At 52.0% G+C, this 14,591-nt stretch overlaps 1 protein-coding gene across 13 annotated transcripts in view; it reads left to right on the forward strand.

Moving 5' to 3' along the window:
- GOLGA3 (golgin A3) overlaps positions 1 to 8,103 on the forward strand; it is a 70,181-nt gene extending 62,078 nt beyond the window's left edge. For 9 of the 13 annotated variants that reach the window (XM_058281171.2, XM_058281166.2, XM_058281162.2 and 6 more), the window contains 6 exons: positions 2,852 to 2,991; positions 4,015 to 4,147; positions 4,355 to 4,477; positions 5,165 to 5,329; positions 6,328 to 6,491; positions 7,516 to 8,103. In XM_058281171.2, coding sequence (XP_058137154.1) covers positions 2,852 to 2,991; positions 4,015 to 4,147; positions 4,355 to 4,477; positions 5,165 to 5,329; positions 6,328 to 6,491; positions 7,516 to 7,657 — 867 coding nt within the window. In that variant the 3' untranslated portion in view covers positions 7,658 to 8,103. Of the gene's footprint in view, positions 1 to 2,851; positions 2,992 to 4,014; positions 4,148 to 4,354; positions 4,478 to 5,164; positions 5,330 to 6,324; positions 6,492 to 7,515 lie in introns of all 13 variants that reach the window. The other 4 variants (XM_058281167.2, XM_058281157.2, XM_058281159.2 and 1 more) reach the window with 1 other exon arrangement.
- The last annotated feature ends 6,488 nt before the right edge of the window (positions 8,104 to 14,591 follow it).

Below are 14,591 nucleotides of genomic sequence, written 5' to 3' on the forward strand. Positions count from 1 at the left end.
TGGCCCATTGAGCCTCGGCCCCTGCCGCTGCCTGCTCGGCTGCTCGCCTGGCTGGCTCACGGGCATGTGTCCCCAAGCCACGGCAGACCCAGCTCTCCCGGGGGTCTGCAGCCCACCACCTCCTGCTCCTCGGGTTGTCTTTCTCACATGTTGGAACTTAAGCTTCCCGAAGACGAGGGCCTGTCGTAGTGCCTGGCACGTGCGGGTGTGAGCGGGGACGAGTGTGTTGGCAGGTGCGCCCCGGTGAGGGGTGAGGGAGGGATGAGAGTGAGCTTCCACTGGCACACCTGGAGAGCTTCTAGAGGGATGTCTGGAGAGGAGGGCCGCCTCGCCTTCCCCTGGAAACTTCTCGTTTGAAGTTCTTGACATGTTTAAACTGCTTCCACAATTAAACGTTTTCCACCTATGATTAAAGAGCCTTTGGTTCTTACGACCTTGATTTTGACGGACTTTAAAATATCTCTGTGATTGTGTAATAGACACACAAAGAGAAAGGTTCTTCATTCCTGGGTTAGAAAGTTGCTCTTTTCAAATGAACACATGTTAAGGTCTTGTGAGAATAGTCAGTAGGACAGTGATGGCCTGACCTTGACACACCTGTGCCATCTGCTCTGGCTAATTCCGGGAGCAAGTTGCTCCCGTTTGTGGAGCAGCCCCCACCCCGGACTTTGCTCTGTGCCCGGGGATCACTGAGCACCTTTATTCCCACCTTCAAGAAGACACACCAGGAGAATGCTCACAAGGACTGGGGAAAACCTGACGCCCGGGTGACTCTGGCAGTGGTAACGCTTGCCTAGTTGCTCTGCCAAAACCCAGTGCACCGTCCTGGTTGTTCTTGTCCCGATTGTGAAAGTAGTTCACACTCAGAGAGTTCGAGCCAGCCTGAGATCAGAGCGCAGGCTCCAGCTGCTCCCAGCGGCAGCCCTCATGCCACGTTGGTGAACTCAACACCCGAGCAGCATGCGCATGTGCCTGTTATGTTACAGTTTTTCCAAGTTTGTCGTCATATTTTGTGATTCTTTTTATTTCTCTTTTTCAGAAATTAACATTTTCAGTCAAATTTACTACCTTTTTTAATGGTTTCTGGGTTTTATGTAATTTGGGAACTTCCTTCCTGATTATCCTAATTATAAAGTCACATTTTATTCTTGTTCAAAGGCTTTTTAAAAAATCAATGTGCCTAGTACCACCACCTTTGTTTTTACTTTTTTTTTTTTTTAAAGATTTAGCTTTTATTTCTCTCCCCTAACCCCCCCGCCATTGTCTGCTCTCCATGTCCATTCACTGTGTGTTCTTCTGTGTCCGCTTGTATTCTCAGTGGCACCAGGAATCTGTGTCTCTTTTTTGATTGTGTCATCTTGCTGCATCAGCTCTCCGTCTGTGCAGTGCCACTCCTGGGCGGACTGTGCTTTTCTCGCGTGGGGCGGCTCAATGCGGGGCACACTCCTTGCACTTGGGGCTCCCCTACGTGGGGAACACCCCTGCATGGCATGGCACTCCTTGCGCGCATCAGCACTGTGCGAGGGCCAGCTCATCACACAGGTCAGGAGGCCCGGGGTTTGAACCCTGGTCCTCCCATGTGGTAGATGGACATTATCAGTTGAGCCACATCCACTTCCCTACTTATTTTATTTTAAAGATTCATTTCATTTATTTCTCCCAACCCCCTTGTTTTTCACTTGCTGTGTCTGTCTGTCCTCGTTTCTTTAGGAGGCACCGGGAGCTGGGCCCAGCACCTCCGCTGTGAGTGGGAGGCATCTAGCTGCTTGAGCCACCTCCGTCCCCTGCTTTGCTGTGTCTCTCATCACGTTTGTCTTCTTCTGTCTCTTGTTGCATCAGCTCACCACGCCTGCCCGTCAGGCCAGCTCGCTATTTTTTTTAGGAGGCACCAGGACCTAACCAGAGTCCTCCCATGTGGTAGGCGGGAGCCCAGTTGTCTGAACCAAATCCGCTTCCCTACTTTTGTTTTTAAATACAGTGCTTGCTGTGCTGTTGAACAAGAAAACTAAATTATTGGAAAAGAAAATGGAAAATTTTACCATATCCTGAGAATTTGCTTATTTTCTTAGAAATGAGAGAATTTATCGATAAACTGTGAAAAGCAATTAAAGTTCAGAAAAAAGGCTAGTTACTTCTTAAATGGATATCAGTAAGATTTTTTTTTTCTCTCCCCTTCCTCCTTCCCCCCAGTTGTCTGTTCTCTGTGTCTATTTGCTGCGTGTTCTTCTTTGTCCGCTTCTGTTGTTGTCAGCGGCACGGGAATCTGTGTTTCCTTCTGTTGCGTCATCTTGCTGTGTCAGCTCTCTGTGTGTGCGGCGCCATTCCTGGGCAGACTGCACTTTCTTTCGCGCTGGGCGGCTCTCCTTATGGGGCACGTCCCTTATGCGTGGTGCTCCCTTACGCGGGGGATACCCCTGCATGTCACGGCACTCCTTGCGTGCATCAGCACTGTGCGTGGGCCAGCTGCACACGGGTCAAGGAGGCCCAGGGTTTGAACCGCGGACCTCCCACGTGGTAGGCGGACGCCCTAACCACTGGGCCAAGTCTGCTTCCCGCAATCAGATTTATTACAATTAGATGATATGATGGAAAAGTAGATCCCTCTCAAAAAATGTGAAAGATGAATGAATTTAACAAGAAATGCACAGACTTGCCCGGTGAAGACTGAAAGCATTTTAGACTCATCCTGGGTGTGTGCGCATTCCCCGGGCCCTAGGGTCTGCCCTGGGCCCTGAGTACCCAGCGCCGGGCAGCACTCGAGCGGCTTTGGGAGCTCGGTCACCGCCGCTGTCCTTCGGGCTCCTTCGTGCCTCCTGCCAGCGTACGTTGGTGACCGGCGTCTTGTCTTTAGGTCGCTGCTGCCAAGGCTGACGCCGCACACAGCCGCCGCCACTTGAAGGCCGCCACCTTGGAGCTGAGTGAGGTGAAGAAGGAGCTGCAGGCCAAGGAGCAGCTGGTGCAGAAGCTGCAGGCCGAGGCCGACAGCCTGCAGTGAGTGCGGCATCCTGGGGGAGGCCACACCCGCCCATCTAGAGCCCTGTCCCATAGCCACACCAGCGTGCCCACACTGCGAAGCCACAAAGTGCCTTTCCCCTCGTCCTCATGAGCTCGCCCGTGCGTCCAGCACGCTGCGGCCGCCTGGCTTTGAGCAGAGTGCTGAGTGCTTTGGAGGCAAATGCACCAAGTACCCGGCTTGGTTCCAGCCTGCAGGAAGCCCGCTGCTGAGCTCTTCGTGGCTTGCACTGCTTTCCCCACCCATCCCCACCATCCCCGCCTTGCCGTCCTGCTCTGACCACCCAGCGGTGCGTTGCAGCCTGCACAGGAGTAGCCCGTGGCTTCCTAACTGCTGTCAGGCCAGATGCCAGGTGGCACACACGGCCAGCCTGGGTGGCAGGAAGGCCACGGTGTCGGCATCAGCCCCTCCGCGGACCAGCGCCTTGGGCTCTGGGCCGAGCCCTGGCTTCCGCCTCTGGTGTGGTCTTTTTGTTGGGGGTCTTGAAGTGGGCTCCGTGAGCACAGAGGCCCTGCCTGGAGCAGACAGACAGAGCGCTGCGCGAGGTCTCTCTTTTTTCTTCATTTTAAAAACAATTTGTTGAAGCGTATCATTCACACGTGAACATACATAAGCAGTAAGTGTATAGTAAAAGTTGTGAACTTACAAAACAAACGTGTTACATCATACATCACCCCGCTACAAATGCCTTGTGTTGTCGTAAGACATTTGTAACAAATTTTGGAAGTATTATTAACTATAGTCCTTATTTTACACCTGGTATAGTTTTCCCTCAGCCCACCCTATTACTTTTTTGTTGTTCATGAACCATATCTAAAGTGTATGCTCAGTGGCATTTCGTGTCATCACCAGGTTGTGCATTCATCGCTTCTCTCGGTAGTCTATGTGAGTTTTCACTGTTAGGAGTCTCACCTGGTGTGGGAAAGACTCAACTGATGACTCTAAAAGATGAACGGCAAGTTGGAAGGACCCTGTGCTTTCGTTCTTGTCTTTTGCACTAGGATTCAGGAGGGGAAGCATTCTCAAGAAATAGTGCTTTTCCAGGAGGAGTTGGCCGAGGCCAGGACACAGCTTCAGCTCCTGCAGAAGCAGCTGGATGAGCAGCTGAGCAAACAGCCAGTGGAAAACCAGGAGGTGACACAAAGGGACAGTTTCCCATCTCTTACTATCATGACTCAGATATAATTAATTATTTCATTTCCTGTGAGCTTTAAAAAATTTTTCCTAACTGTGGTATTAAAAGATTTTTTAGCACCATAAGCAGAGGATTAGTTAGAGCAATTTTCTAGTCCGAGAGGGCCACTTTAAATGGTTTTGGTCATGTGACTTTTCCCCCTTCAGGTGGAAAATCTCAAATGGGAGGTAGATCAGAAAGAGAGAGAAATCCAGTCCCTGAAGCAGCAGCTGGACTTGACGGAGCAGCAGGATAAAAAGGAATTGGAAGGAGTACAGCAGTTACTGCAGGTACCTGCTCTGGGAGGGCTATGGACGGAAAACCAGAGGCGTAGTTCTCGCACGCACTGACACTGGGCGCCGAGCGCTCCCTGAGCTCAGTGCTGGGCGGCGTGCTGGCAGCGGTGCCCCTGGAATGCTGCCACAACCTCCTCCGAGGGCGAGCCCTGTTCAGAAAGGCAGTCCAGGACTGGCGCTGGGCCCTGGGCCGAACGGCAACGCCCCATTAAACCAATCAGTGAGAAAGTGGGTGTGGAGCCTGCTAGTTTGTGAGGCGCTCGACGTAAAGCCTTGGCTCTTGCTAAGGTTCCTCACTTGTAAAAGGACAGCTTGAGGGACTCCGGGAATTGACTTGTACTATTTCTTGGTACTGGCTTGGCTCGTTCTCGTAGCTGACCTTGCGTTTAGACAGGTGGCGCTTGGGGTTCATTGTTGAATGTGATTCCTTGGCAGAGAGAGGTTCTGAAATTTGGGTAAGATTATTGGAGAAATGAACGTAACTGGACCTTTCGCTATCTAGACTGTTGGAGAGGAAACTGCTGGGATGGGAAACATCTGAGCTTCATCCTATAAATACCACGTTGTTGTTTTAGTCCTGCAGGATCGTCTGTGACATGCTGACAGACTCTGCAGTGTGTTTCTGATCTTGCCGCTTGGTTTTCTCCACTAGCTGAAACTCTGTGGCTTGGCTTTCCTTAGACTGTCAAGGCTGAATCGGAGGTGGCGCGGGACGGCCTGGCAGCGACTCAGAAGGAGAAGTTTATGCTTCAAGCCAGAGTGTCAGAACTGAAGGGGAGCATGAAGATTCTGCTTCAGCAGAACCAGCAGCTGAAGCTGGACCTCAAGCGCGGCTCCGCAAAGAAGGTATTTTAGCTCCAGGTGCCATTCCCACCGGTTGAGATGTTCTGTGGATTTGTTCAGTTGTGAGGTTGGCATACTTCTCGTCGTTCAGATGCAGAACGGTTTCATTTCACCAGCATTTATGAAGGCAGTTACATGCCCACCATAGCTGGTGATAATGGAGCAGGCACTCTGCTTTGCCAGGAGCAGAGCATTCATTCTCCTTTGGTGCCTGCAGCTGCGGGCTGCTCTTCTTTTGGTTGTAACTTGCTTCATCAACTGCATGGGAGGGGTCGTTGCTGCCAGAAAGGTCCCAAGCCCTGGGGACCCCTGAAGCTGCTGAGAGGGACTGGTGAGAGTTGTCAAGAGCCAGCTCTTCCCTGCACTCAGGCCCTGGAGCGGACTGCAGGAAGCAGCGCTGTGCTCGCTGCACCACCGCCTGTTTGGGCCGCGTGCGGGAAAGCCCCGGAGGGAGGCAGTGAGAGGTTTATGTCGTTCTTAGAGAACCGCAGAGGTTTCCGGGAGAGCTGCTGCGGCAGAGCCTCAGTTGGAGGTTTCACTCACCCTCTGGAGGACCGGGGCTCCAAACACGGACGTGGCACGCAGCCCCTTGGCTGATGTATCTACAAGTCACAGTCCAGTTTCTTAGGGCAGCGTGCAGTTCAAGCATAGAAATCGCATTCATTCAGCCAGCCCTGCTCGAGCCTGACTGCCAGGCGCAGGGACAGAAAACCCGGGGGCTACTCCTTCCTGTGAGGACCTGCAGCGAGGTGGGAGGCACGCGTGGAAACACGTGCTGTCCGTCTTGGCTGGCGGTGTCAGGCGTGCATGTGACGTGGGTGGCAGAGGAGCCGGGGCGACGGGTGGGTGGGCAAAGGGGCCATGGGGGTGGGGCCACGGGTGGTGGGGGCAGCAGGGTGGGGCCCCGGGGGGCACTGGGGCAGCAGAAACAGGCTGAGTGGACGTGATCCAGGTGCAGCAGTTGGGGAAGGGAAAGCTGACAGCGTGCTTTTTGCAAGCAGAGGAAGGAACCGAAGGGCGAGGCCAGTACCTCCAACCCCGTGACGCCGGTGAAGGTCCCCGACTGCCCCGTGCCGGCCTCGCTGCTGGAGGAGCTGCTGAAGCCCCCGCCCGCCGTGAGCAAGGAACCCCTGCGGAACTTGAACAGCTGTCTCCAGCAGCTCAAGTACGACCCGGTGTCCGTGCTCTGTTTTGTTTAGCCTTTTTTTTTTTTTTTTAAGATTTATTTTACTTATTTCTCCCCCCTTCCCTCCTGTTTTCTGCTCTCTGGGTCCATTTGCTGTGCGTTCTTCTGTGTCCACTTGCATCGTCAGGGGGCACTGGGAAACTGCATCTCTTTTTGTTGCGTCAGCTCTCTGTGTGCAGCACCACTCCTGGGCGGGCTGCACTTTTTCTCCTGTGGGGCAGCTCTCCTTGTGGGTTGCACTCCTTGCATGTGGGGCACCCCTAGCGGGAACGCCCCTGCGTGGCACAGCACTCTTTGCACACATCAGCACTGCACATGGGCCAGCTCACCGCACAGGCCAGGAGGCCCTGGGTTTGAACCCTGGACCTCTACATGGTAGGCGGATGCTCTATCAGTTGACCCAAGTCCGCTTCCCTTGTTTAGTCTTTAAAAACAAAACCACATGTTCAGCTTTGAAGATCTTTGCTTGTTGCCAGTCCTCAATGTCCAGCCCAGTTTGAGCAGGTTTACATTTGGTAGGGAATACTCTTACTCTGATGTGTCCCTTAAATCCATGTTGCAAAGTGGAAACTGTGTAGCCACATTGCCCTTGGTAAGCCTTAAACTGCAGGACGTGAGCTTTTAGAAGCTCAAAGCCAGACATTTTGCATCTGTCAGCCCTGGGGCTGAGCCTCCCTGTGGCAGGGGCAGTGAGGCCCGTCTCTGTAGGGTGTGGGCGTGGGTGTGGGTGGGACCCTGGGAAGATAAGGCGGGGAGTACCAGGGAAGTGGGAGGCTTCCGAGGGGGTGACTTGCGCAGAGCTGAACGCAGGACGCGAATCCCTGGGGCAGACACCCACGCCTGGGCCCTGGGCCCGTCAGCCTTTTCAGTAGCTCCTCCGGGGGCTGGAGCCCCACACGGAGGTGAGCAGGCTGCAGTCCGCGCGCTGTGGAGGGGACGCCGCGGGCCGCCGTCTGCCGCTCATTGACGCCCTGTCCCCTCTGCTTCCCTGTGTCCTCCCAAGGCTGGAGATGGACAGCCTGCAGCGCCAGGTGGAGGAGCACACCCTCACCGTGCACGAGTCGCTGTCCTCCTGGGCGCAGGGCGACGGCCTCCTCGGAGACTCTGCTCCGCCCGGGGACGACAGCGAGCAGCGCAGCGCGTGACTCCCACAGACCCTCGCCCCCAAGCTGTTGTGACTATGTAAAAGAAACTTCTTTTATTGATATTATTTATTTGATTCTGCTCTATGTTTTTCTAAGAGACGAGATTTTTAAGTTTTGCTTTTTGCCTTTAAAAAGGAGTAAAATAGAGTGAGGAGCAAGGGTTACAAAAATAGCTTTTCCCGTGAAATGACCAAGTCTTAAAGCTCTAAGATAAACCTCGGGGAGACGCTGCTGTGCCTGCTGCTGCGTTTCTGGGGGTTGCCGTGGGCCTCGTGGGTCCCACTTCCTGTGCGATGGTTAGAGCTTGGCTTCCCTGCAGAAATGAAACTGTTTTGCACCTTTTGTTTTCTGTTTTTCAAAATACCCCTACCATTATAGGATGTATATACACATATTGAAAATCATTATCTAATCTTTAAGAAATATATGCTTCTATTATTTAAGAATGTCTTGAATTGTCTTTTTATTAATTGCCTTTTGAAAATTTGCTGTCGAGAAATAAGGTATTGTACGATTTAGGGATGTCAGTCAGAAAACTCTATTTTTAAAAATATAATTGTTTTATTTACTGTATCTTCTAAAACCAAATATTCTCACACATAAGGTTTTTTGTTTTTTTAAAATTCATTTTAGTTGTAATTTGTTTTTGAGTCCTTTCCTTCACTGCCTGGTCTCTAGAGGGTCTGCTTTCATGGATCAGACCACCAGCCAAGCTGATGTCAGCCTTGGCCCTCGGCCGGTAGGGCCAGGGCCTGCAGTGGAGGACTGCGGGGTGGGCGGGGCCTGCAGTGGAGGGCTGGGGGTGGGCGGGGCCTGCGGTGGAGGGCTGGGGAGCAGCGGGGGGCGCCCTGCAGTGGAGGGCTGGGAGCAGGCTGGGGAGTGGGCAGGGGCGGGGAGGGGGGTGGCCAGGCCTTGGGCGGGCACCCTGCAGTGCTCGCCGTCCTCCCCACTGCTCCAGGCAGAAGAGCCCAAGAAGCCCGGGGTTCGCAGCAAGTGACACTGCCAGGGACACGGGCCGTGCTTCTTATGGGGGAGCGATGTGCCCAGGCCATGGGGAGTGGACGCCGTGGAGGCCGGCAGCAGCCCTCCTTGCCCAGTCTGCCAAGGAGATCTGGAATAGCATTTATTGTTGAGAATTAGGAGGGTCGGTCCATGCAGCCGAGTCTGTGGGCTGAGGGCTCTAAATGAAGCTATGCGGTGGCACTGACCAGGCCGGATGGACCCAGGTTTAGGCTTTGTGTGTATTTTGTGAGAAAACAGTATGGTATTTCCAAGCTGTCCCTGTTCTCTTGTAACATGTTGTTAGAAGGTTAATTGATAAGGTTACAGTAGCATTCATCACTAATGTTTAGTGTTTAAAGAAAAAAATCCCCTAGCAAGTATTGGAATTTCTTAAACAGGTACATCATTCGTACAGGGCTAATCTTGAAGTGATATTTGAAAACTTCATTATAAATCTATCCTATCCTACTTTGTAATCCTGTTAGAAATCTCTTTGCTAAATGGTTTTTGTACCATTAGAAAGGAAAAATGGTCATTTATGTTCTTATTTATTTTGCCTATATTACATGTGTTTTATATTAAAGCCAGGAAATAATTTTGCTCATTCAGCAGCTGCCGCGTCTCACGCTGGACTCTGGGTCTCCAGGTGGGGGTGGGGGCGCACCTCCCCTCGGGGCAGACAAGGGTAGTGTGGCTCAGGAAAGGACACCACGCCGAACCCTTGTCCCCCTCTCCTGGAACCACCCTCTTGCAACCACATGAGCGCCAGCCTCCTGGCCACGCAGCACCCGCCTCCGTCACTGCTCCGCGTCGCGCCCCTCACTTCCCGACCTGTCTTCTGTGGACTCCAGCAGCTGCCAGTGGGTGCTGAGCAGTTCCCACCCATGGCAGGCGCGTTTGTGTTTGTTCCTCGTTTTCTGAACATACAGCCTGGGTTTCCCCACCTGAAGCCTCTTGTGCCTCCGCCTTCCCGAAGAAACTGCCCAAAGGGGAAACCGACTTTGAAGTTGCCCGCCTTGACTCGCTGCGGGACTTTATCGGCACACCCCTGCCAGAGCTAGATTCTGGGTCAGAGCGCTTGAAATGTGGTCCTTTTTATGGGCAGGAGTGGGATTTGAGCACTTAGTTCATGGAAAACGGGAGTCAGTTGTGAAGCGTTACTCTGAGAGCCACTCGGCGTTCCTCGGCTGGGTGCACGTTGTGTGCAGACGCTCCGGGCGGGGTCCTGCTTGCAAGCAGCGTTGGCCTGAGACCTCCATGATTTTTTTCGGTTCCAAAAACGCGTGTTGCAACGTGGTTATTGTTGGCTTTTCCACGTACGCGTCAGGTAGGTGCGTGGCTCTCCCAGCTTTGCACACCTTTGTGTATCCCTTGGAAGACAGGTTGTGAAAAGGATGCTTGCTCTGGGCACTGCAGATTGGGGTCCGGAGAGTGGAAGTGGTGCAGATAAAATTGTGCTGCTGAAGTTGGAAGCTTTTCCTCACCGGCCTTTTGTACTTTAAAAACTGCTGCTCTTGTTAGAGTTAGAGGCCTGCAAGGTTGTCATGGCATATGTTCCTATTTCACAAGGTCTTTTCATTAAAATTCAGTGCCCCACGTGAAGGTTTCTAGGAATGAAAGTACACAGCACGTCCTGAGCCTTTCCCTAAGGAGCCTGCAACGTGAGCAGTGCCGTGACGGGGAGACGCTGCGCTGCACCTCGCCCTAACTCATGATACAGGCGAGTCTAGGGCTGTGGGGTGATCCTTGAAGGAGATGATTTACAGAGGCTGCGGAAAATTGGGGGTTTCTGAGTTATTGCTAATTAATTTCTATTCCAGTCTTACTCATGAAAGGAGTAACCAGATAGGGCATATGAAGGGAAAAGTGGCGCCATGTGCAAGGAACTGTAACTTTAAAAAGCATGTTAATTTTTTTAAAAACTTAATTGTGCTTGGGAATTCCTTAAATTTTGTGCAATAAACTATTTTTGTTAAAGATTTCCATATTTCATTGGGGGAATTCATTCTAATAAGTGTATTTTGTCATATTTGGGAGTAACTTTTTTATCTTATGTTAAGTACACTGTTCTAATGCCTTCTTTTAAGAGAAAATTTTACTGTTCTGCCAAACTCTTCACTTCAGGTGGGTTGTGGAATGTCTTTGTTCTTGCTTGTGTTGACAGCGAAGGAGTGGCAGCTTGCCCACAGTCCTTTCTCCTCTAGCCTGTCCCTCACTTGCTGACATGCACACGTAAAGGTGAAAGCAGGAGGAGCTGACAGACCTGCCGGCAGTGGTCTGCTGTAAACTGGGAGGAAGGAGGAGGACGTGCCTTCCAGGGCACGAGCTGCTGCCGTCGCTGGAGGCTCCGTGCACGGTCGGCTGCACTGGCGCCAGCACCCTGCTGCCTGCTCCCCAGCTGCTCCTGTCTTTTTCAAACATCCTATGTTTTACAGTAAGAGTTCGCCAGGTGTGGCATTTTCAGTTAAGCGTTGTATGGTAAGTAATGCTTAGGAAAAAGGAAACACGAGGGAAGCTGATGTGACTCAAGTGATAGAGCTTCCGCCTACCATATGTGAGGACCCAGGTTCAATCCCTGGGACCTCCTTGTGAAAAAGAAGAGAAAGCGTGCCCGCACAGCAAGCCAGTGCCCGCGCAAGTGTTTGTGCAGTGAGCCAGTGCCCACATGGTGACCCAAGTGCCCACATGGCAAGCCGAGTGCCCACGCAGCGAGCCAGTGCCAGCACAAGTGCCTGTGCAGCGAGCCAGTGCCAGCACAAGTGAGTCATGCAACAAGATGATGCATCAAAAGAGAGACGAGGAGAGTCAAGGTGAAGTGCAGCAGAGACCAGGAGCTGAGGTGGTGCAATAGACAGGGAACCTCTCTCCACATCAGAGGTCCCCAGGATCGAATCTCGAATCCTAGAGGAGAGAAAATGAGAAGAGAAAACAACACAGACAGCAAAAACAGCAGGGTGGAAGGAGGGGAAGGAGGGAAAATAAATAAATTTTGAAAAAAGATAAAAGGACACACGAAATCATGGGATTTGATTCTTTGGTGGGGTTTACATATTTTCCCCTGTGACTCCACTCTTTATCTTCTATAGCAGAAGGTTAGAACATCTAAATGAAGGCTGATCCGTATGAATCTAAATGGAAATTCCCTGACCTCTTCCGTGGTAGCCTTCACTCCCTGAAATACTGAGGGCGCTACACTTTTTGTCCACAGCCATTAAGGGGCTTTGTGCATCTGAACTTTCCTTTTGCCTGTGAAGTTGCATAAACATTTGTGGGCACTGAACAGGCTATATGGTGACTTATCGTCAAGGCTGAGTCCATTCGCAAACAGCTGCTCTGTGCTGTGTCTCTTCCAAGGTCATTTGGTGGTATCAGAGCAGTTTCCCTGCAGCCTGGTGGGTAGCTGCTTCCCAGCTTGGCGCACTGGCAGGTGCTCACGGGAGTTTGACGTGAGTGTAGGACAAGGGCGCAGGCCAGTTGACTCACCAGTAGCGGGCAGCAAAGTGACTAAAAATACCCAGATCCCCAGAAATCTCTTACCTGCTGCAGTACAAGGAAATATTAAATAGGGTGACTTATACCCCGTTGTCTGGCTTGATTAATAAATGTATTTATTGGAAGGTCCCCAAGGACCTTCCCAGCAATCCGTAAGTCCTAAAATCAGAAGTATTTATGGCATTCTCCCTGCTTGCTTTATGTGTGTTTTCATCTGACAGTGAAGTTTGCAGATTCAGGTATAAAGTATACTTTGAAAAGGGCGGTTTTCACAGAAGCAGGAGACGCTGAGCTCCTATGGTGCCCTTTGCTCAGGCGCAGCCCCGCCCACCACGGGCACCGGCCTCACTCCGTGGGGGCTGCTGGCAAGCCGTCCCATTTCTGACTCGGTCTCTGGCTGAATATCAGCACTGAAGGTGGAGATGCACGTTGCTTAGCATTGTGCCCAGGGCGGCGCGTGCCCAGCGACCTGGGGGCAAGCAGCTTCAAGAAGCACCGAGAGCCTGGCATCTTCAGCCTCCTTCCCCTTGGCTTGCAAATCACCGGAGTAAGTGATCTGGGGCATTTATTAAAAACATGTAATCTGGGGGAATGGATGTGGCTGAAGCAATTGGGTGCCTGCCTCCCATGTGGGAAGTCCTGGGTTCAGTTCCTGGCACCTCCGAAAGAGGACAAGTAGATGCCACAACCAGCAGACACTGCAACCAGCAGGTGTAGCACACTGCAACCAGCCAGCGCCACAACCTACCAGCTGACAGTGCAACCAGCAGGGAGCAGATGTCGCTCAAGCAGTTGGGTGCTCACCTACCACATGGGAGGTCTAGGGTTTAGTTCCCGGTGCCTTTTATAAGGAAGATGAGCAGACGCTGCCAGTGAGCTGTCAGTGGGGTGTGGGGTGCTTCTGGGCCTGACCTTTGGCAGCCAGCACAGGCCCCTCGTGGACCCGCTTTGCTGAGACACTTGCAAATGAGGCTGCAAAGTAGCTGGCCACAGCAAGCACGAGGAAGAGTGAGATCTTGAAGTGGGGTGTTTGTTACTGCGCCCATGCCAGTGTGAGCCAGCAGTGCTCCTTGCAGTGCCAGCTTCAGCAAATCCAACCCATGGCGGATTGGAGGCTGGAGCAAATCCAACAAATACTGAAACTAGAAAATGAAAAAATTATTAGCTCTTCCCTGCTCAGGTGTACTCCTGGGCCTATCTTCTTAATGTTTTAAGTGAGGATTGAATTAAAATATATCTAAATTTGCTGTAAAGACTATTGTAGAACTTAATTCTACTTAGTTCACAGTAGATTTATTAAAAACCTGATTGTGTTTCCCTTTAGTCTTTTTTTTTTCCTTAAAAATTTATTTTTTATTTCCCTCTCCTCCCCTTCCCTTCCCCCAGTTGTCTCCTCTCTGTGTCCATTCTCTGCGTGTTCTTCTGTGACCGCTTCTATCCTTATCAGTGGCACCGGGAATCTGTGTCTCTTTTTGTTGCATCATCTTGCTGTGTCAGCTCTCCATGTGTGCAGCGCCACTCCTGGGCAGGCTGTACTTTTTTCATGCAGGGCGGTTCTCCTTATGGGGCGCACTCCTTGTGCGTGGGGCTCCCCTATGCGGGAGACACCCCTGCGTGACACAGCACTCCTTGTGCTCATCAGCACTGCGCATGGGCCAGCTCCACACGGATCAGGAGGCCCTGGGTTTGAACCCTGAACCTTCCATATGGTAGACGGACGCTCTATCAGTTGAGCCAAATCTGCTTCCCTTTTTTTGTTTTTCAAGAAGCTTTAGATTATATAATGTTACATAAAAAATATAAGGGATTCCCCTATGCCCCTCCCGTCGCCCTCCCACACTTTCCCACATTAACAATGTCCTTCGTTAGTGTGCCTCGTGTTACATTTGATGAACACACTGAAGCATTGCTGCCAACCGTGGACTACAGTGTTCATCGCAGCTTATGCTCTGTCCCACACAATTTTGAAGGTTACGACAAAATATACAACGGCCTGTATCTGTCACTGCAATGTCATGCAGGACAATTCCAGTGTCGTAAAAATGCCCATATTGCACCTATTTGCTCTCCCTCCCCTCAGGCCTCTGGTGACCCCGGCCTTTATATCGCTGATAAGAGTTCTTTCGTTGCTAGGATAATGGTAAGTCTGTTGGCCTGCTGTTTGTTCCCCGGTCCTGGGGTTACCTTTAGCCTTGCTCCCCTTGGTCAGCCTCTTCTCAGGTGCTGTGTCTGAGGGCTCCGTCGCGCAGGCCTGGGGCCAGGCCCTCCATGCCCTGGAGTAGCGGCATCCCCCTAGGCAGGAACCCCCTGGCGCCGCTCCTCCCCTCTCCCAGTGCATCCCTCATGGAGCAGCAGCATCTTCCAAAAACACAAGTCGAATCCTGGGCCTTACAGCCAAGTCCCCAGCAAGGCCAGAGGGTCTCAGGCTGGTCTCGCACCA

The sequence above is a fragment of the Dasypus novemcinctus genome, chromosome 19, assembly GCF_030445035.2.
Source record: "Dasypus novemcinctus isolate mDasNov1 chromosome 19, mDasNov1.1.hap2, whole genome shotgun sequence".
In the NCBI taxonomy this organism is placed as follows: Eukaryota; Metazoa; Chordata; class Mammalia; order Cingulata; family Dasypodidae; genus Dasypus; species Dasypus novemcinctus.